We start from the raw sequence: 22,146 nt of genomic DNA on the forward strand, positions 1-22,146 counted from the left end.
TACCTCCTCACATCCTCCTCAGCCTGAGCAAGCTCCCTAATTTGGAGCAAGAGAGGGAAATTAAGGAGGGTTGCAAGGCATGCCTGCCATAAAATAGTCAGCAGTGGCCAGATTTTTATTTTAATTGACATTTCAGTTCTACAGAGTTGATATTTCAACTCCACAGGAAACCAGAATTACAGCAAGTCAGACTGTGGTCAGAAGCACAGGTAGGGCTTAGGTGGCATTTACTCAGGGTACACAAGAGCTAAAAGGGGCCCAAGCCTTCTGCTTTTAACGAGGCTGTTACAATTTCTCGAGAGAAATTAGAGGTAATTTATGGGGATTCTTCTGCATCTCAGGAAAAGTGTATTTTGCAGCTGCAAAGAAGGCTCTGAGGCACACAGCATATCCACAGGAGTCAGAGGCACTCAGCACCCCTCTGAATCAGGCTCCACAACCAGGAGATAGGGCAGGGCAAGCTGGAACAGACCTTGCCAAAGCACACAGTCATACAAGGCCTTTCACTTCACCCTCACATCACACCCTCCATGGACATCTCTCTTTGGCCAGCACCTCCTGTGCCTGCCAAGGTTTCCATTCCACCAAGGCAAGGTTAAACCCCACCACGTTTGGGTTTCTAGAGCACAGGTTATGGTGCAGCTCCCTGAACTGCCCAGGCTTCTGCTGAAAATACCACACACAGCTGTGCCAAAACTGGACTGGGACAAAACTACTCTGCCTGGCCATGCAATGCCTCCCAAAGGAATGTTTGCTGCCTGATGCTGCTGCAGCTCAGATCCCTCTCTGAATATTGCTGGCAATGGTTTATCTTTCAGACACAAAGATCATTGGGGTGTCTGGACTGCACTGGAAATCTGTTCTGCCTGCATCTCTCAGAGCTACTTTTTTTGTTATCCATCCTTTACAAATGGCTCAGTGTAAGGGCAGTCCCATCACCCCCAGATCCCAGGGGCTCCTCAGAGGCTGTGCAGCAGGCACAGGGTCTGCTCACATGGCAGCAGGTGCAGAACTGCAGCCCTAACTCAGGTCTGCTCATGAATGTGTGCATGGTTTTGTTTGCACAGACATTGTCCCAGGGGAACAAGAGAGGCATCCCTGGTACTCAGTCTGGACTCCTGACTTCACACAAGACCCACCTTTGCTTCTGTGCCATTCCCTTCCTTCCTTCTGCTTCTCCCACCAGCCTCCCATTCTAACAGCACACCCTCCCTCTCTGCAGTGCCCCCCTTGCTCCTCAGCTCCCGGTGTTTCCAGGTTCCCCCTCCTGCACTCCTCTGTTGCCACACTCACCAGCTGCCTCTTGACACTCAGCCAGTTCTTCCAGAGCAGGATCCTGAGGTGCTGGGAGAGCGCAGCCATCCTTGGCTCACCCGGCCGACAGCGAGGGGGCTGCGTGTTCCTCCTCCCCGCGCTTAGGAGGCAAAAGTGGAGGCTCTAACCCAAAAGGGCATCCAGTGTCCAAAATCCAGGCCTCTGCCTCTTCCCCACAGCATAGCTCTGAAGCAGCTACTCCATCCACTTGTGGCTGCTGTAACTCCCAGGAACCGTGGCTCTTGTCCTCACAGCAATAGCTCCTAGCAAATTCAACAGGTTCTTCCTCTCTGGGCAGGCGGGCAGATGCAGCAGCCTGCCTCCACTTGTGTTAATTACAATACCCAGCCTCTCCTGGATGCTCCCTGTCCAAGCCCTCCCCGATAAAATGGATAGCATTCCAAAAAGATGCTTCTGCTTAAACAAAAGGTGATGCATGCCTCCTCCTCCCCATGATGAAACTCCCTGTCTGCCCACACACCGCTTCTGCTGGAGAGGTGTCATCAGCAGCAGAGTTAGGCCACTTGCCAGGCCAGTCTGACTTCCCTGAGTTCACAGGGAATGTCTGGGAAGGAAGCAGCCACAGCATGCATCTCAGGGACTGATCCAACTGCTTGGCTTCCTGCATCTTCCCTTTCCTCCAGGAAATCAAGTCCCAGGGTTCTCACTGACTGGTTTCCATGAAACACACCAAGTCCCCTGAGAATGGATCAGATTTCACAAGATTTCAGAGCGTTAGTGTGGCTTAAATACTCATTATTCAACTAATCATTGAATTTCCCAAGCTAGTGGTACCTAAAAAGAACAGCCAAAGATGAGAGGAAAGAGAAGAGGCAGGTACAGAGGGAAGCAATGACAGCACAGGGAACTGCTCATTGCACAAAATGACCAGCATAAATCTGAAATATGGATTTGTCTGATGGGCTCTGGTCAGCTGGAAGAGCTCTGGTCCCTCTCCGGTGTCTGGTAACACTGAGACCATCCTTGAAGCACTTGGCAAGCAATGGCAAACATCACTGTTCTCAGCATATTCCAAAAGAGACATCCAAAACCATTCCTGTACGTGGCATTTCTTTCAGCCACAAACTAACTTCAGGCCTCAAAAATGAAAACCATCTCGAAGGAGTCCTTGCCAAACTCCACCCAGGGACCAGAGTGGAGGTGGCAGCAGAGGAGTTTTGATCCAAGGGTTGCTGAAAGCACTGAGAGGAAGAGAGGGATGTGGTACTTGGTGAAGGGAAACAGCTTCTCTGGATTGGTGAGGAAGCACTGCAAAGGTGGGAATGGTAACAGCTCCAGAACAGTCCCTGCCCCACATACCTTCAGCCTAAATAGATTGGACATTCCAACGGTGGGAGTGAAGCTGCAGCTAAAATTAACCTAAAAGGCTTCCCTGGTATAGTTTCAATAGCAATGGGAAGAAACCTAAACGTCTAACCTTCTAGCTCTATATTCCCTTTTTATTTCTCTACTAAATATCCTTAGGAGGGAGAGGGATCTCATTTGGGTCTGGGAGCTGAGAACAAGCACTGCTCCTTGGGACACTGTTCTAGTTCAGCTCCACATAGGAAGCACAGCTGGATTCACTGCATTTGGTCCAAACATGGTTTGCAAACTTCATTCACTTCCTCTCTGGGGTTGAAAAAAGAAATCCAAATATAGATAATTCTGCTCTGAGGGGGTAAGAGAGAAGAAATTTATAATTTCACCATTCACTGCCTTGCCAAGGTCTTCTAAGGCAAGTGTCTGATTGCTTCTTTTTGGTATTCAGTCAAACAACTGTTTCAAAAGAGCACTATGATTTGGATAATAATTTTCCCAAGCAAATGCACATCCTTACTTCCTTTGTGAACTGAGTCAACAAACATTCCCCTTGGGAAGTACCCAAAGGATAATTTGCTCAAGATCATCACTGTAAAATCAGAATAACTCAATGTCAGTTGGCTCTCAGAGCACCTGCATTCAACTCCCCAAACACCACAGCATTCCCATTCCAGAAGACAGGATGAGGACTTTATTAAACCATTATACTCTTCTGCTTTTTAATTCCTATACTTAATAATTCCTGCAGATGGCACAGGAGGCTGTGGGCAAAGTGACCAGAGCAGGAACACGTCCCAGTGTGCCAATGTGCAAATAGCCAGAGAGGGAAAGGAGGGAAAGGCCAAATTCTTCCCTCTCCTAACACATCCTCAGTTGGCTTATTCCTCTGATTGAACAGCTAGGGCTCTCCTGGGCTGAAGGGCAAACCCACTGAGAGGTGGTTCAGATCACTGAGAGGAAAAGCAGCATCTGCTTCTGTGCCCACGGAGCTGAGGCAGCTCTCAGGGGAGCTCTGAACTGTGATTTTATCCAATGCAAATGATTAGAGCCATGATTCATCCCCTGTGCTGCAGCTCACATCACCCTGCAGGGGCTGCAGCTTCCAGGGCAGGAAGACTCGCCCCACAGAGCCAGAACTCACCAACAGACCCTTCCTTGGGATGCTCTTTCAAATAGAAGAGTTTTTATTTCAGCAGCAATGAATGCATTTGTGCTTCCCAAGTGTGCCCGGTTACCTCTATGAGAAATGAAAACTGAGGCAAGTGATGCAAGACAGAATAAAGCCCGTGAGTGAATGATGTGCCAGATGCTGGAAACATTCTTGCAGGACATGTCCTTACGGGTCCAACGTGCCAGGGCTGGCAGCTGGGAGTGCCACAGGCAGCAGCATGGCAGGGACCCATGAACAGAGCAAACTGCTGCAGAGGAGCTGCTGCACAGGGTCAGTCGGGGGGTGCTGGGGGCTCTCTCCAGCCCTAACACAGTGGGGGAGTGAGACAAAATGGCCACACTTATCATTCATATGTCACTGGTTTCTTGGCCAAAATGACAGGTCCACACAGCAGCACCACAAAATGCAGCTGTCTGCTCATGGCTTGGCTGTGAAATACAAGGGGATCAAACCTTACAGGGCAGAATATTTACCCCCTTGAAGTCAGTGCCAGTCTCTATCCCTGGAAATGTTGAAAAATACATGTGGATGTGGCATTTGGGAACGTGGTTCTGAGATGAACACAGTGGTGGCTACACAGAAGCTTGGATTTTGAAGTCTTTTTTCAACCTCACCAATTCCATGATTCTAACATCACATGTCCTTGCAGCACCAAGGAAGGTGACATTTAAAAGTCTATAACCAATTTAAAGCCCTGCCTCCCTCACAGGTGGAGCAGCAGTTGCCTGAGGACTTGCCAGCATTAGGCAACACGGTGCACAGCACTGGATGATGCTGCAGTGGTGTAAGACAAACTGAAACACCGCTTGAGAAATGGTAGAAAAAAGCTTTTGTTGAGCAGCCCATGGCATTCCCCACGAGAGGCTGCACACACTCTCTGGGAATTGCTCCTAGCTCTTTCCAATGGCATGGCAGAAGCCTGGAAATGCAAATTCCAACACACTTCCTGGGTGCCTAAACTCAGGCACAAGACGTGGTTTTGAGAGAGATGGTCACTCAGCATTTTTAAAAAACTTTGAGAACACTCCAAAAAACTAAAATGGGCAGCACTATTTTTAGTCCCTATGAAACTGCAGGTGATATGGCACCACCACGGTACCACTCTGGCACCAAACACATTTCCACTATTTACTGGTGATTTCCCCCCCCCCAATTAAAATACATGCGCAAAGCAGCCCCTCCTGGAAGCAGTTTTCCCTCAAGGGGTCTGTCACTGTCATCAATACAAGGATTATATCACACAGGGCCTGCTCCAAAGAGGTCAAGGAGAACTGTGCAGCTGATTTTTGGCTCGAAGTTCTTGGATATTAACTCTTTATTCCTGCAAGGCAGCCTTGTTTCCAGGAACAAGCCCCCAGACCAAGCCTCAAAGTAGAGCTTTGAGATACTCTGATAGAAGAGCACGAAAATAAATTTTATTTTAGCCTGAGTCCAAGTTTCCTGCAAATTAATTAAAGGCATGACAAGCTGAAACGCTTGGGACAGGATTTGCAGAAGAGCTCACCATTGGGGTTTTTCCTCTTATGTCAACAACGCTCTGCTGGAGCAGATTGAGGAAAAGGCAGGGAAATGCAACTTTTTGTTTTAAAGCCATGGTGCCCTGTTCCCAGCCAGTCTTTCACCCTACTCCTTTGCTCCCAAGGTCACCTTCAGCCACATCTGGCCCTAGCAAACCTACAAGTGTGCATGAATCATTTCCCACCACGCCCAGCACCGAGGGCTGGATTTGTGAGGCTCCCCCACACACACCTACCTTGCCACAGGGCTGCTCGCGGGCTCCACACTCCCCCTTTTCCAGTGGTTACAAACTCCTGTGATCCCATCGACACGCAACCCTGCATCAGGATTAAAAGTTAGTCAGCAAAGACTTGTGGGCACAAAATGAGCAGTGAAAGGCAGCAGCTGCTGGGAGATCCTGGCAGGCACCAACAACTCCAGTTTAGTCTCTCCCTGGTACAGCAGAAGGTCACCAGTAGAGCCACCCCCCACTCTATTCCTGCTCAGCAATGTACAGGTCTTCAGAGTGTGCAGGGAAGTCTCTAACTTGGGGTTTGTTGTGCTCACACAGTTATGGCCAGGCCTGATTCATTAAAACCCTTTCTTCAAAGCCTTATTCTTGGGGCCAAGGCCCAACTCCCAGTCTACACAAACCCACTGAATCCCAAGGCTGGAGCAAGTGGGTGATATGGGAGTTTCATCAGGATGTCCTTTAACCCTTCCTTCAGACCTTTAACAACGTTAAACCCAGAACTGATGCCAACAAGAGATGGCTACCAGTGTCCAAATCCTGACATTTCTCATTTATCATTCTTTGTGCTTTCAGCTGGTTTCCAATCTGCCAGCAATGCTCCTGTCCCATCACGTGAGCCTGGACAGCTGACAGATGGACTAACTAGGGATCACATTATTTGTGGCAAGGCTGATAACTAGGTCAAAGCAAGGTCACTGTGAAAAATAGATTTGACTTTGCAAAGAACAATTGGTATTTCCAAGGCTGGGCACAACTTGCGCTTTCCAAGCCAAAGCGTCAGCAAAGCTGCCCAAAAAAACTTCAACAAAACAGCTTCCAAGTTAAGAGGCCTAGGAACAGACTGTAAGGATAAGGAAACACAGAGGCAGGATGTGCTTGGGACAACAGCTGTATCAGGGGTGGGTTGCTCTGTATGCAATGGAACCATATTTCCTGAAAGATTAAAACAGTATCAAATTAAAAATTAACTATATTTGCACATCAAAGGAAGTTAAATCCTCAGTCATGTGGATTTAGTATAGGCTTTTTTCTACGTTCCATAATGCAGTGGTTTGACCCAATATACATAATCATGCAAAAACCAGGAAAAACCACAATTTTTATTATATTATAGGATAATAAAACACCTACTTAGAGGCTTGCTCAGATTTAGCAACTGAGTTGTGAGCAATATTTGTTCCCCCCATAGCTGGAGTGCATTCACACATGCTCCTTCCCACATGGACTCTGAAACAAGCACAGGACTTCCAGCCCAGGCGCTTACCATATTCTTTCTCTACAACCTGGTTGCACATTTCAGTGAAGAACCTACAGATCATTTCTGTGGGATATATCCACCAACAGGCTTGGAAGCTATGGGGAAGGGCTAACAGGCAGCCCCACAAGCTCCATTGTCTAGAAGCAAACAGCAATCTGAGAGCATAGTCTAAGGCCACAGAGCCACCACACTCCTGCTTAATAGGTTTCTAGGGTGACTATCCATCACCAAGTCACCTGGGTGTTATTACAAAATCAGCTAATTAAAACCACACCCTGGGATCTAAACGAGCATAGGGAGTGCTGATGAGTAATGACAAGTTACACAAGGCCTGTCAGCCTCCTGGAGCTGGGAACTTGCTTGCTGTAGAGAAAAATAGGTGTTGTAATAATCCCTCACAAGCACCACAGTGATGGAGGAGCACAGAAGGGCTGCTTACCTACAGAACATTTCTGAGAGTTCCTTCCTTCCTTGCAAAGGAAAGGTTAAAGATCTCTTAGGTCATTGATAAAAGGCAGGTGTCCCAAAAGAGGGTTTGATTCTCTGACTCCCAGGGTGGAGATGGGCAATCTTCACTGGATGGGCAAGGAAGGTGGCTCTGCAATCAGCCTGGGAGAGAGTGCTCACCCCTCCTTTCCCTAATGACTGTAGCACCAGGCACCCTTCCTGGGAGGAATCAGCCTGCTCCTTCAGGAAGTGCAGTGCACAGAGAAGGGCTCGTTGTAAGGCATCCCCTGAATTATGGCCTGCATGTCAAAGCCCGTGTGTGCCTGATCCTTGGAGAGCTGGGGAGCAGGTGTGGGACACGTGCTGGGAGAGGCAGCTCCTTGGGAGGGGCTGCAAGATGTGCTGCCACCCACCTGGGCCTCACCTGCACACCCTGAGTTTGCAGTTCCCTTCTGCCTGCCACCTGCACGCCCTCACTGGGGCTTCCATGATGTGTCCTTACCTTGGGAGGCGTCCTGGGAGATGCACATCCCTGGATGCCCAAGCAGACAGAGCCCACTCTGGATTTACACCTCAGAGAGTTGACTTATGCTGTAGTTTAACTTTTCAAACAGAAATGAAATCTTGAGTTGATATTGGGACTTTGCTGTCACATGGAAGTTATCCTGGGCATGGAACAGAGAAAGAGGAGAAGTTAAACTCCAGCACTGCTGGATGGATTTGCACAGCCAGTCCAGCAGCTTCTGGATAGCCACAGATGCTCAATCACACCCAAACCAAGCCATGCTTGGTGGGCACAGAGTGATGCACCATGCAGGACCTCCTCAGCAGGTCAGACAGGTCCTGTTTGTGCTGGTCCCACTCCATGAGCACTGTAAAGCTGAAAGGCAAGCTGTCCACAGCCACAACTCCAGGACATCTGAATATCTGGCAGGCCTGGCAGACCCCTCTGAATATTAGCAAGATTGTCTGGTCACTGTATTCAGGACTTCTTGGTCTGCAGTCCAAGATATCGCAAATATCTTCCTGGGTTTTGCAGCTTCTGACCAGAAACATCTTTGCCCTCACTGCCAACCTGGATGTCTGAAAATCTCCAAAAAGCGACGTTGTTTGTTCCTTCTTGGTTTCTTTTCCTTGCCCCCCAAAATTTTCTGCCCAGAAAAACTTTTACATTATAAAAACCCCTCATAAAATACTCCTCAAACCCATGCCAAAGGATGAGTGTCCTTTTGGATGCCATCACAACTACCACAATCAGAAATGTAAGCAGCAGGACCAGTGATAAGAGAGGAGCACAGGACAGACACTGTGCCTGTGGGGGCAGATGAACACCTTTGGGCAGGAAGTTACAGTCTGTCTTCAAAGGGCCCCAAAGAGCTTTATTATTTATGGATAGCATCATTATTTAGAGTCCAAAGGTCTGCCCATTTTCTCCAGCTTGTTTCAACAAAGATCAAAGGAAGATTCACCAGTGTCTTCCTCTGCACTGCCAGAAGGTAGTACTAACAGCAGCAATTGGGGCTCTTTACAGCCAAAATGCTTCTAAAAAACCTTTTCTAATTATTTAATAATGAGACACTTGATGATGCACTGGAAGCAACATTCATTGCCTCCAAGAAAACAGAAGCAGCATCAGATGTCTGCTTGAGGAAAAAATGCCATGGAAGAGGGTGCCCTCTGTAGACACCAATCCATGTAAACCCCTGGGAAGGAGCTAACTGAGCCTTTCCAAAATGAACTCCAAGACAGACTGTGATAGATATACACCTGTATCTCACTAGAAGTGGGTGAGCAAGGCTCAGTTTTGCCATCCTGACAACTGAAAGACAACATTAAGGACTACTGATGGGATTGGCAAATGGGATTGTGTATTTATCTGGGATATAACTTCTTCCTAGAAGCTAAACCAGAGGATAAATGTGGAGGTAATACCCAGCGTGAGGCAGATGACACAGCAAGGCATGAACCTCCTCACCAGTTCAGGCTGTTTGACTTGGGTGAAGAGACCTGAGGTGCACAAATAACATAACATGTAATAGCAGAAATCAGCAAACAACAGACGATTGTCTCCTTTTGGAAACATTTTTCCTCTCAGCCCACGAACAGAAAACTGGGGACTCCATGATACCTAGACACGGTCTTCATTTGACTAATCCAGCTATTGTAGAATCAACAATTTATCTCCCGCATTTACATGAAGCAAATTAAGCACAGATTAATTTGGAACAAGGGTGGGCTAGCAATGGGACAAAATACTGCAAGCAATTCTGTGCTGCAGGACTATTTTCAGATTGCTCTGGGCACGAAGGCTGCCCAGGAGCTCATCACTTGGAGGCAGGCAGGAGCCTTGGGGCCCCACCAAGCTAAAACACTGAGTTCCTACACCACGGGAATTTATGGAATTTCCCCCAGTCCCACATGTTAATGCCACTTGGATACAAATGGATATTTTATGACAGTGAGGTTATCTTAAATTCCATGGGAAAGTTGATGAAAACTGTCACTTAAAACATCCTTATCAAGCATTGGTTAAACACTGGGTTTGGGAAGAGAGAGAAATTCTGGAAAAAAAACCTCTCTTGCATGTAAGAACGTGGAATAACTCCCACATTCATACACACACACACACAGCAACACACTGTGGTGTGAGAGCACAGGGAGTTTCAGCACCACCTTGCCTTGATTCTTGAAGAATTTCTATATTTGCTTTGATTCTTAAAGGCATTCAGAGCTGGGGCTGCAATGCTTGGAGTTCACCATGAGCTGAGCAGGAATGGTGTGTCAGCTAACCACAAACACATTTCCACATTTCCTCAGTTTTCCTTGGAGTATGAGCGGGGCAAAATCAAATCTCACTGCAAAATCCCTGGAAGAAACCATCTTAAAATGTGTGGCCCTTACATAACCCAAAGTTTAAATGACCCACTTCTACAATCATTCATACACATGCTTATCTCCACAGACAACTGAAAAGTGGAACAGCTCCCCACAAACAGGAAGAAAAGCCTGTGGAAAAAATCCCTGAGGACTGGGGCACCAGCCTGTGGGAGCCAGAGGCCTCTCCTGGGTGGCAGGAAGGCTCTTGGCACGCTGCGGGTGCCATGCAAAGCACCACCAAAGTCAAACCTTCCCATAAACACTGGTTAGAACTATTTCTTTATTCAGATCTCAGGAAAGCTGGGGAGTCAAACATCTCCTTTTTTTACAGCAGAAAATGTGAAAATCCCACGCTGCCTTTTTCCTGGACTGGATACTGCGAACTTCCAGACAAAACCCTGTATTATGCATTGGCTTTGAGACTTTCTATTTCTTAATTTCTAGAATCACAGAATCATAGAATAGCCTGAGTTGGAAGGGATCTTAAAGATCATCTCAGTCTAAGTCCCTGCCAAGGGCCGGGACCGCTTCACCACTTCCCCTAGATCAGGTTGCTCAGAGGATGCACAAGCATCTCTTGCAGTTATTTTTTTTCCACAGGCAACAATCAACAGCTCCAAACCCAATTCCAAACGCAGCTTGGTTCAAGTTTCAAAAAGCTCTCATGTTCTGTCTGTCCTGTGGGTGTGCACATTTTCCTTTAGTGTGGCTACAGCATTGCATTTGAAGGGCTGCATTTAATTTTTCTTTTTTAATCTCCAAGGCAGTTATCTCTGACAGCGAGTGTGTCACAGGACAACACTTCTTGCAGGGATTGCACAAATAAGCCTCCAGCCTCTTGCCTTAACAAGCTACGCGACCCAGTGATGTTCAGCATGGCACTCCTTGTGTTTTACTGCTGGCTGCAAAGATTTGTTTTGAGCCTCTTTCAGTGCTAAAGGTCTTCATTGCTAAACAGCCCTTGCTGTTGAGAAATACATGAATTTAATGTACTCATACTGGAATGCCTGCTTGGAAGGTCGTGGAAATTCAGCTTAAAACTGCAATCATCTCTCTCTTCCCCTCTTTTTCATTCTGCCTCTGAGTTTTCTAGTTGCTGTTTGTAAACCACTTCCTGAGCTGGTTCCTGTGCTGCAGCAGCTCTTAATGAAGCAGGCAGTCACCTCAGTGCTGCTCAGGCACATGAAAAGGATGATCTGGAGGAGGAAGGGGCAGTGGTAAGTCTCATAAAAGCAGCATCCTGCTTGTGCTGCTTTGACAAGGTGTGAACTAGTTCCATTCATCCTGGCCAAGTTATTAATAATCAAAATCCATCCACAGAAGAAAGCAGTGCTAGCAACACTTTCTTTGGCTGTCTGGCAAGATGCCTGTAGGGAGGACATGGAAGAATCTTATGAAGAGGAGCACCAAAGCCCATCCTGGACTGTTTCATACCTGGAAGAGGTTAAGGAAGGTTTCTGGAGGGCCTGTCTTTGGAGAGGAAATAGAAATCAGGCTTTTGAACATTTTGCATCAAAGCTCTCTTGCCTGTGCTACTGTTGCCTGTGTACCTTTTGCTAGGAAACAAAAAGCTTCCATGACAGCTACCAGCCATTCCAGGAGTGGAGCTCTCTTACTACACTGGGAGAGAAGTTCTGAGTATGAAAATGTGTCTGTGAATTCTTAAATAAGTCTGGCACCTTTCACGTTGTTTTTCAGCAAGCACTCTCCACTACCAGCAAGAGCTCTGACAGTTTACTGGGAGCAAATCCTGTGCTGTATTCTGAAAGTACATTTGCAGTTTTATGCTCTCAGGTATTTCATTTTTCTCCCTGGTGTTTCTGGTGCTGGCATCTGGGATATAAGCGAGAGCATTCCTTTACTTGAAGCAAAAGATTAATTTTCAGCTCTCACAACTGAAAAGAAAAGCTGAAAACCATAGACTCTAAAAAGACATGGTAATCAGAAAGGCCACCACAATTTTTGAGTGGTTTGGGGTAGTGAAACTTTAATTGTGCCTGTCCCTCTGATTGTTGCACATGAGAAATCTGATTCTAAGAGTTACGCTCCCATGGTCAGTGGAGAGATGCACACAAAGTAGCTGAGCTATCCAAATCTGATCAAATATTGCACAAGCTGCTCTCAAACAAGTTACAGATTCAGTATCATCTGCAGAAATAATAACCACCAGCATTTGGCAGCCTCAGAGAAACCTACTATTTTCTAATGGGCTGTTCACGGCGACCCCAAACAGACAAAATTATTCTAATAAGGTGTTCATTATGTATCATTTACCAGCTTGTGCAAGTGTTGGCCCAGAACTCAGGACCACACCTGACCTTTTAATAGACACGTTTTTCTAACCACCACTTTCTAGCAGGCTGTGCTGTAAAGCAGCTTAGCTTTGATTGAAATGTCCCTCCTCCCCTCCAGCGCTGAGCATCCTGCTCCATTAATGCTCCACAACTCTTATCACACCTCCTCGCTCCTGCTGCTGTGATGAAGGGCAGGAGGTGCATTGTGTCTGCTGGGCCCTCTCAGAACATCTCTATTGCCGGCACAGGCCATTAGAAACGGGACAAAAAAAGCACCAAGAGCAGAAGCAGTGGGGACATGAGAGGAGGTGGTGTGTCTGGCAGGTCAGGGGTGCCGGGATGGCCCATCCACGTCAAAGCCCAGGGACCAAGGTGAAACATCCCCCAGGTCAGGGCCCTGACTCACAGGCACTGACGCAAACACCGCAGCTGTTAAAATGTCACTGCCTGTCCTGCCCCGGGTGGCACCCGGCAGGGAGCAGCCCCTGTGCCAGCACTGCAGCACACCCGCGGCACCTCCCACACAGCCAGCAGCCAGCCTGGAGTCAGGGGCTGGGCACGCCGGGATGTGAGCCCTGCTGCAACGAGGGGCACCCCTGGGGGAGGCTTTGTCAGCAGCGGGGACTCCTCAGGCCAGTCTGGGGGGCTTCCATGGTGCAGTGAGCTCAAGATGCTCCAACACCATTAGAACTAATCTCAACAGCAAAAGGAGCTTGCGAATGGACAAGTGGCACAGCAGTTTGCTATGGAAGAAATCATCACACTGCCTGGGCACTGACTCCTGAGCCAGGGCAGCAATAACCTAAGCCATAACCTAAAGTGACCATAACCTATGGGCCATGACCTAACTTTGCAAATACCCAGCAGCCCCAAAACTCTCGGGGCCTGCTCACAGCTACTGCATGTGGTTTAAGTAAAGCCCCTCTTTTAAGGCTTTGAGGGGGTGCTCAAAGTATCTTCCCCACTGCGGAGGAAGAGAGAGCTGTGTGCTCCAGTCTGGTGAGAGCTCACCTGCAGAACTGCCTCCCGACTTGGGGGCCCAGCACAGGAAGGATGTGGGGATGTTTGAGCCAGTCCAGAAGAAGCATCAAGATGATCAGAAGGATGCAGCACCTCTGCTGTGAGGAAAGGCTGGGAGAATTGGGATTTCTCAGCCTGGAGAGGAGAAGACTTTGGGGTGACCTAACTGGAGCATTCCAGTGCCTGATGGAGCTGACAACAAAAATGAAGAGACTCTTTACAAGGGCCTGGAGTGACTGGACAAGGAGGAATGGCTTCCCACTGACAGACAGTAGGTTTAAATCAGATGTTAGGAAGAAATTCTTCCCTATGAGGGTGGTGATGCCCTGACACAGGTTGCCCAGAGAAGCTGTGGCTGTCCCATCCCTGTCCAAGGCCAGGTTGGACAGGGCTTGGAGCAACCTGGGATAGTGGAAGATGTCCCTGCCCATGGCAGGGGGTGCAACTGGATGATCTTTAAGGTCTCTTCCAACTCAAACCATTCCATGATTCTATCTGAAACTCAGGGCAAAACTAGAGCCATTCATCTGAAGTGATGCTATGAGGTGCTCCCACTACCTGTTTTGAACTCCATGGTCTCCTGCATCACCTTTCCAGGGTTCTCCCTGGCCCTGTGTGTTCTGTCTTTACCTTGGCTGCTCTGTGAGGGGACAGTCAACTCATCCTAAGTGTGCTAACCAAGAGAGACACAGAATCATAACCAGCCCTGTCCCTGGCACATTAAAGACCAGCCCACACAGGCTGGGGGATTTTTACTATGGAAGGTCCTTTCCTTTGGGGTACAGTTCCCTCTCGCTTGAATCAATGATCATTTGTTACATTAATCAGAGACAGAAATCAGCTACACTGCATTCATGCTCTCTAATTGTCCAGCTGGAAAAATCAATGCTTTTATTGAATTAGCCAGTTGCCACAGCAAGTTTTCTTTGATTTCTATGGTTCCCATGAATCAATAGGAGTCTGTCATTGCCTCTAAGTGGAGCAAAGTCAGGCCCCAAGTCACGTGGCTGGATGACAACATAAATCTTCCCCAGAGTTCTGTGCAATTTGCTGAAAAAGTACCTCCAGCGATTTCCTCCCCTGCCTCAGCTCCTAACTCCAGCCCTGCTTATCAATTCTCATCTCTCACACTTCATAACCCCTGTTCTCCTGCCTCCTTATCAGGTTTTCCTGTGCCCTAGGCAGGACCTCCTGCTGCTGTCTCCCTATTGTTTTAGGTGCAGGTGTGTGTGCCAGAAACATCTTTCCCTGATAAACCCAAATGCCTCCCCAGGACTCCCCTCCCTGTGCTGTTAGCAATAAGTCATCTTTAATCAAACTGCCGGTCCAAATATTTGGTTTGGTTTGGGTTGGTTTTCTTTCAGAAAGGTAATTTCGTTGCTCTTTTCCAGCCTTCCCATAAAAGTGGCCATTTTTTATCAGCACAGCTGGCTGGGAAGCATGACTCATACATAAATTACCTCTTTTACTGCCTTCCTTCCCTTTGTCAGCCCTTCTGCTGTCAGCTACCTGGGACAGGACCATTATTCTTCAGCGTTTAGCAAACACTCTATACATAATGGGCCATACTGTAAACAAATGAAAATCAGACCCGAAATCAAATGCAAGCTGACTGACAGGACTTTTGTGTGAAGCCCTCCGAGCTCTGCGGGGGTTTAATCAGCTGTGCTGCAGGGCTGTGGTACAGGGCTCTCACAATGGCTCTGCCTTACTGCCACGCTCAGACGGGATCCCGAGGGATGGCCACGGAAATCAGGTCTTTAGCTCTGTTACCCGTGGCACACTGGGCTTGATTAAGAACGATCGCTGCCTTGCAGGCTGAGAAGAACCCTGTGACTTGTGACTGGCGGGAGATGATGGATAGCCCAGCACTTATTGCCTAATCAGAATTTCTTCCAGGGAAATCGGGGGAAGCGATAGAAATTAATGCTAAGGAATGGCAAGCTGCGGGAGATGTCAAAACTGATGGGGCAAACTTCCCAAGACAAGTTGGCCCTTTTTTAGTGAGGGCAGAAGCTCATAAAAATCCTGTGCTAACAAATTTTGGTCATGCTGTAGAGAAGAGAACACAGGGAAGGCAAGGATTGTAAAGATGACTAAGTGCTAATCTGAGCATGAGTGAAAATCAGGGGGAAACAGGAAAGCAACCTCAGAGGGCTGCAGCATTTCAGCCACCAAGTGTGAAAACAAGAAATGAGCAGCAAAACTGCTGCATGGCATGGCATGGCACAGCTCAAACTGCCTGAGCATTCTGCCATCAAACCATTATGAAGAGTATTGCATGGCATTATCTGCAGGAGAAACAGCAATGCTTTCACAGTACCAACAGTGAGAAGCTTGTGAATGTACGTGTGTTGGAAGGAGATGTTGGTGGTGTGGTATTGCCTACCCCAAACACTCATAACTTTCAAGTTAGGCTGAGGAAATGGTCAAAGTGGCTTGAAAATGGATGGGTTTATAAAAACACTCCATACATTCTAAATGTTTCTCTTCTAGTTTCCAACATTCATGGCTTATTTCTGCTGTGCAAGGGTAGAGTCTGCTCCAAGTGTCTGCAACAGAGCCAGAGATCAGACTTCAAACACCAGACCTCCCACAGCCTTGTGGTTTACCCTTTCTGGGGAATCCAAGGAATCCCATGGAGTTCAGCATTCAGGGTCTTCCCAAGATGCTTAGAAGAGGATCTCTTTAGCCTAAAATGTCTGTGAAAAACAGTACCCACCCTCTTTCCAGATGGGATGATGCTGATAACCAAGTAAAATTATGAACAGTGGGTCAGCAAAGGGAGGTTTTGGCAGGGAAATGTCAAAGCGGAAAAAAAATACAGGATGTGAAGAATTAACCATCCTTTCCCCAAACCAGAACATTAGATCCAAATTTCTAACATTAATTCAGGAGTAAAAACCCTTTCACATGATTTAACCATGTTCTTCATTCCTACTCTCAGTGTGCTCCTTGCCATGGCTTATGGCATCAGTGGAATTTGAGGCTGCCTAACACTGGGATTTCAGTCCCTTGCAGTGGGTAATCTGTAAAAGAACTTCCCATATTCTATTTGAAGGGTTTTTATCTGACCCACTGGATCAAGCTGCCTCTTGCCTGGAGAAATAGTTCTTCTCCCCATGTGTTTGTTATGATGCTGATGTGTGCTCGTGAGATGAGTTAAAAGGAGTCTGTTCCCAGGTCTGACAAGGTGTGTATTTATGTGGAAAAGAGTGTAAATAAAACCAACCAAGCAAAAAGTCCTGCTTTCCAGCTCTTCCAGAAATAGCTAAATGTTGCATATTGTCAGCAGAATTTTATGTTCTGGGAATTCTGTCCCCAGCATGTTTGCTTCTTTTCATCTAGGCAATAAACCACAGCAACACAAACTGAAGTGTGACCCTGTCCTTATTTGTCACCCAAGTCTTAACGGAGAATGAGATGAGGTCATAATTATGTGATTGATGATAGTATCATGAATTAAAAAGCAGGGCTGGAGAAGACATTAGTTAGACAAATTGAAGAAAGTCAATTGAAAGTCTGTGGCTGTGTTTTGCAGGAAGACCCATTAAATTCCCCCTGGCCCTGCTGCCTTGGCCTGAGTCCCAGGCTCAGTTTTTACCACCAAACTCATACAGGGCCGAAATTGTCACCCCCATGTGTCTGCTAATTTAGCTCAGGAAAACAGCTCCACACAATTAAAGCTCCAGTGCCTCCAGAGCCACTGAGCACAGATGGGCACAGGGACAGTTTCCATGCCTGAAATGCATGGAGACAGGTGGAGGAAAAGGTGGAGGAAAGCTGCAGCCCAAGCAGAGCCCAAGCTGATCCTGCCCTCGCCCCAAGAGAGTCAGGAATCATCAGGACACGAGGCACGAGCAGCACCACTGCAGCTCCAGGTTAATTAGTACCTGCCTCAGCTCTGCCTAATGAGGGGTGGTGTTTGTCATCCCCGTCCTGAAGGCTCCCTGCTGCTTCCAGGTGGATTTGCCACATGAACACGGGTGCTCTGTGCCCAGGATTGATGGAACTCAGTCCTGCCCAGGGCTTTGCACCAAGAGATTTCAGCTGTGAACAGGCTTTTCCCCCACTGTTTCATGCAGGGAAACACCAACGCCCCTCACTGAATTCGCACTGGCTTATCATAACCTTGCATTTTCCAATTCCCAAACAGCTGTACTAAGCTAGCTCAAAATATTAATGGAACAGAAGCTACACGATTAAATCCTGCTTCCTTGAAAAGTAGTATCTGGAAAACAGCAGCGTTTATTCTAGAACCTGGAAATGTTCATTTTAAGGCCTCCTGAACAACTTCAAATACTTGGTTTTTAATGAAAAGCTCAGAAACTTGGCTTTGATTGAGGTGAAAAATGAAAAGGCTTGATTTAACAATGTTTTCTGAGGGGAAAAAACCCTTCTTTTTCTAGCCATAAGACATCAGGAAGATGATTTTGAAAAGCCAGAATTTGTCCTGTCGTGACTTGAGACTCTGAGCAAGGAAGGTCAGAACAGAAAGAAGCAACCACAACAGATTATGAATGCAGGGCATACAGAATAAGAGCATTTTCAGAAAGCACAACAAACTCCTGGAGAATCCAAAGCCATTGGGTTTGGAACACAGAGAAGAGACAACATTTATTTTCAATTTTTTGTCCCCACAATTCTTCATTAAAATGTTATCCATGTTTCTAAGGCCAAAACACAGTTACCTAGTGCAGTTACTTGAGAGGAAAAACAAAGGAAAGGAACAAGTGATTTATGAAAAAATGTCTCACTTTTCTCTTCTGTTATTAAAATTAGACTGTGTAAAATCAGCAAAATCTGAAAATGGATGATTTGCTGCAACTAAACCCATCTGCCAGCTAGAGACTGCTCCAAGCCTCGCTGGCTGTGGCACTGCCTGCTGTGTGATGCTGGCCATGCCTCTTCACTCAACTCTGTCTCTCTTCCCATGTTCCTATTTAGCCATGATTTCTATTCAGCTCACAGGGTCTTGCAGCAAGCCCTGTTTTTATCCTGGATCCCGGCTCTCCAGGGTCTGGATCTCGGTCATTTCTAATGTAACAGATAAATAACCACCTATGGCTGTCTTTCCCAGAGAGCTCGTGCCACCTTTGGCAAGGTGCTGTTTTTCCAGGCATTTGAGGAAAATGGCAGCTCTGCCCGTGTTTGCTGTCAGTCTCCTGTGAGCCTGACAGTGTGCCCGTGGTCCCCCAGAGCGCTGGAACTGAACCCAGGCTTGCAGCGTTTCCTTCCCTGTAAGCCAGCTCCTGGATGTCAGACAGAAAGATGAGTCCCGTGGAGTGATGGGGACTGTGCCTAAACCCTTCACAGCCAACATGGGCTTGTCTGTCACTCATGGAAATCACTGTTTCCACCCTGCCTGGAGTCTCTCTCTTCTCTAGATAAGCGTGTCGAGGGGGTTTGTGAACCAGAGATGACTGGGGCTGGGTTGCTATGTAAAATCACTCTGTTCCTTCTTCATCTGTTGCAGGCTCTCTCACCAGGCTTCACTGATTTCCAGATGCTTCTCAACTACCAGAGCCATGACTCTGTTTGCATTTTGTACTAAGAAAAGCTCCTCATCTAGGATTTTTGCTTTGCTTTTCGCCTTTGCTTTGCTTTTTGCTGTAGATCTACCAGAGATGGTGCCTGGTGGACAGTAAAACTATGTCACCCATGGCTCCAGGCTCTCTCTCGCTGGGACACAGGAGAACACCCCGCCCATTTCATCACCTCCCAGATCCTGCTGGAGCAAATTCCAGCTATCTGGGGAACCACAGTGAATTAACATGCAAATTGAAACCTAAGCCAAGATTCGTGTCACTGTCATCTTTATGTATTAGACCGTGGATCATGAAAGGAATTATGCTCCAGCTGGCTAATTAAGTAAACATGAAGCAAACGAGGGTAGCAGACAAGGGTCTAAGGGCCTGGGTGGAGGCAGGAAATTCTCCTGTGAAGATGGGCAAGTTTGTTAGGGGTAGCTTCAAAATGCACAAATGACAACAGCAGACCAACAATGGGACTTTGAGGTGGACTCCTGTCCATGTCCAGGTACTGCACAGATTTCCACCTCCCCTGCCTCACAGAGCAGCACACAAAGGGACTCTGAGATGAGACAGGCCTTGAGGACAAAGCTTCTCCCTGCCCTCTGTCCAGGCCAGTGCTTTCCAACAGGTTTTTGCTAGCACTTGTCCCAGCCCAAACCTCAGTGCTCTAAGGCAGCTACAGCTGGCTTTGCTGCACACTCAGCCAGGGGAACTGTACTCAAAAGATGGGGAGCTTAGCCAGAAACCCTGCTGAAAACCAGAAGTGCCGTTCCTCACATAGGCATCTTTGATGGTTCCACCCCGATGCCAGCGGAAAACCAGCTGCATTTTAACTGTCCTAGCGCGCTCTAGTGGGAGCCGGTTCCCTGCACATGTGGCAGCATCCCGGCAGGATCCCGGCGGGATCAAGCAGGACAGCTCTCCCGGCAGGACAGCTCTCCCGGCAGCAGCCCTCTCACCCAGGGACACAAACACCGGTGTCCAAAGAGCTGGAGGCAAGGAAGACACCGATGAATCGGTGATTTCAATTTCCCAGAGAAGCTGTGGCTGCACCCCTGGAAGTGTCCAAGCCCAGGTTGGACGGGGTTTGGAGCAACCTTGGATAGTGGAAGGTGTGCCTGCCCATAGCAGGGGGTGGGATGAGATGAGTTGGAGGTCCCTTCCAACCCAAACCATTCTGGGATTCCATGGCACCGTGAAAAGGTGAAGCAGCCTGTTATTTGTGGATAAAGTTATTTCTTCCCACCTGCTGCAAAAATACCCCCACAAAATATTTCCTCCTATTTCCTTTTCTCTGGGAATTCATCCTTTCACACAAACTGCCTGACAAGGCAAGGAACCTCAAAGCGGATGGGATTTTTTTTTTTTTTTATACTGCAAACCCCAATTTGCAATTGCAAACAGACCTGCTCACCCACAGCCTGTATGTGGGGTTCAGATCATAGAGTAGGCACTGAGTCACCAACAAGAGAAACTATTTCATTTTTTTTTTGGTATTATTTTTCCTTCTATGCTTGGATAGGAACCAGCCTCTGGGAGGAAAGGAGTGTTCAGAAAATAAATCGTCCTTCAGTTTATGCACCTTTGGGTCTCATTCATAACCCAGAGCATTAGGAGAATAACTCAGGCTGAAATCTGCAATATTTATTCTATTACAAAGAAATTGGTTTCTTTTGCAGGAAAAGCATTAGGCATTGATACCACAGGTTTGGGAAAAGCAACCACTGGTGTTAGTGAGTGAAAAGGGGACGTAACCTTCACACCCCAGGTCAAGTTGAACATGCAGAGCTCTTTGGTGTCTCTGAACTTCAGCTAAAGGCTCACTGTCACCTCAGCAGCTCCGTGGGACCCTGAGCAGGGATTTACAATGACAGCCGACAGCCGGCACGGCACGGATATGATTTAACTGGGACCTCCGAGGAGCACAGTAAAACAAAAGCTGCTCCGAGCTGATAAGGGCTGAAAAAGAAACTCAAAATGCATCAGGGCTCTTGAGCCTCTCTGTTATTGTGGAACACTCCTGGCCAGCCTGTTCATCAGCTCAGTGCTGAAGCTACCCCAGAGTTAACTCACAGCGAGTGGCACGGGCAGCGTGATGCAGCTCTCGAACAAGGTTCAACAGAGCAATACTTAGCAGCTCTTTTTCTCCTGGAATACACCAAGAAGATTTTACCCTGAAGTTCTCATGAACCCTGAGAGCAAAAGGCAGACAAACCAAAAGCCTGCATATAGCAGTAACCCTTGAGAAGCAGCCTGGATTCAATTGCACTCTCACCTCTACTGTTGTGCAGCATCTGAGACAGAGCACTCGAAGCCTCCAGGAGACTTTTGCAGTAAGCAATCCCATAATACTCAGTAAGGGGCACAGATAAGTGCTTGCAAGACTGTGGTCTCTGTGAGACTGGAGAAACTGAGGCCCAGTGCCTGGCAAACAGCCTCCTCAAGGGAGACAGCAGACATCAGAACAATACACTTCCTTGCTTCCCCCTTAAATAACTGCCAGGGAAGAAAAGAGGAGTTCGGGTAGGACAGAGGTGTGTTTGTCTTACCTCATGCTGAACACCACAACCTCTGCTTGAGGGCAACACAGCGCACAGCACAGGCTAGGGGTTGCTGAGGGAAGGCGTGGGGAGGGCTGTAAATGAAAGCAGGGCCTGGTTAAGGAAGATAAGCTTGGTAGGATGGGGAATTTCAAAGCTGAGGACTGTGTTCATACAGGCACAGATGCACACAGTAACATGTTTTTCCAAAGCAGCCTTGTGATGTTGGGACACCTTTCCTGGGCTAAGACAAATCCAGATCAGACCATTGGTGTAATGCTCCCTACTCGTGACACTTCATCTCTGAAGCCCCAAACCAGGCCATCCACTTTGAATGGAGTCCTACTTTTTGGCTGGGTCTTCCTTGTCCACTAGCCCAGCCCAGCCTCTGCTAGCCCACAGGCAGCTGCAGGTAGCTGGAGAATCCTACCTTGTTTGCTTCCTACCCTAACAAATTAATCAACAGCCAAACTCACGTGTTTTTCTACACCCTTCTTGGTCTGCTACACGAAAAAAACCCAACAATAGAAAACAGACTCACAACAGAGACTCAAAGCCAAGCTAAAAAGCATCACTTGCTCCCTACAGCCTAAAGAGAAGGGAATCTAGGGTATTGTC

General features: G+C 47.6%; 1 protein-coding gene across 4 annotated transcripts in view; it reads right to left on the reverse strand.

The window, feature by feature from the left end:
* Positions 1 to 22,146, reverse strand: part of ABCA12 (ATP binding cassette subfamily A member 12) — a 103,107-nt gene that overhangs the window by 78,449 nt on the left and 2,512 nt on the right. For 3 of the 4 annotated variants that reach the window (XM_038142590.1, XM_038142586.1, XM_038142589.1), the window contains 4 exons: positions 21,538 to 21,623; positions 7,766 to 7,928; positions 5,562 to 5,643; positions 1,294 to 1,577 (listed from right to left, as the gene is read on the reverse strand). In XM_038142590.1, coding sequence (XP_037998518.1) covers positions 1,294 to 1,362 — 69 coding nt within the window. In that variant the 5' untranslated portion in view covers positions 1,363 to 1,577; positions 5,562 to 5,643; positions 7,766 to 7,928; positions 21,538 to 21,623. The remainder of the gene's footprint in view (positions 1 to 1,293; positions 1,578 to 5,561; positions 5,644 to 7,765; positions 7,929 to 21,537; positions 21,624 to 22,146) is intronic. The other variant, XM_038142591.1, reaches the window with a different exon arrangement.

This window comes from Motacilla alba, chromosome 7 (genome assembly GCF_015832195.1).
Source record: "Motacilla alba alba isolate MOTALB_02 chromosome 7, Motacilla_alba_V1.0_pri, whole genome shotgun sequence".
NCBI classification, from domain to species: Eukaryota; Metazoa; Chordata; class Aves; order Passeriformes; family Motacillidae; genus Motacilla; species Motacilla alba.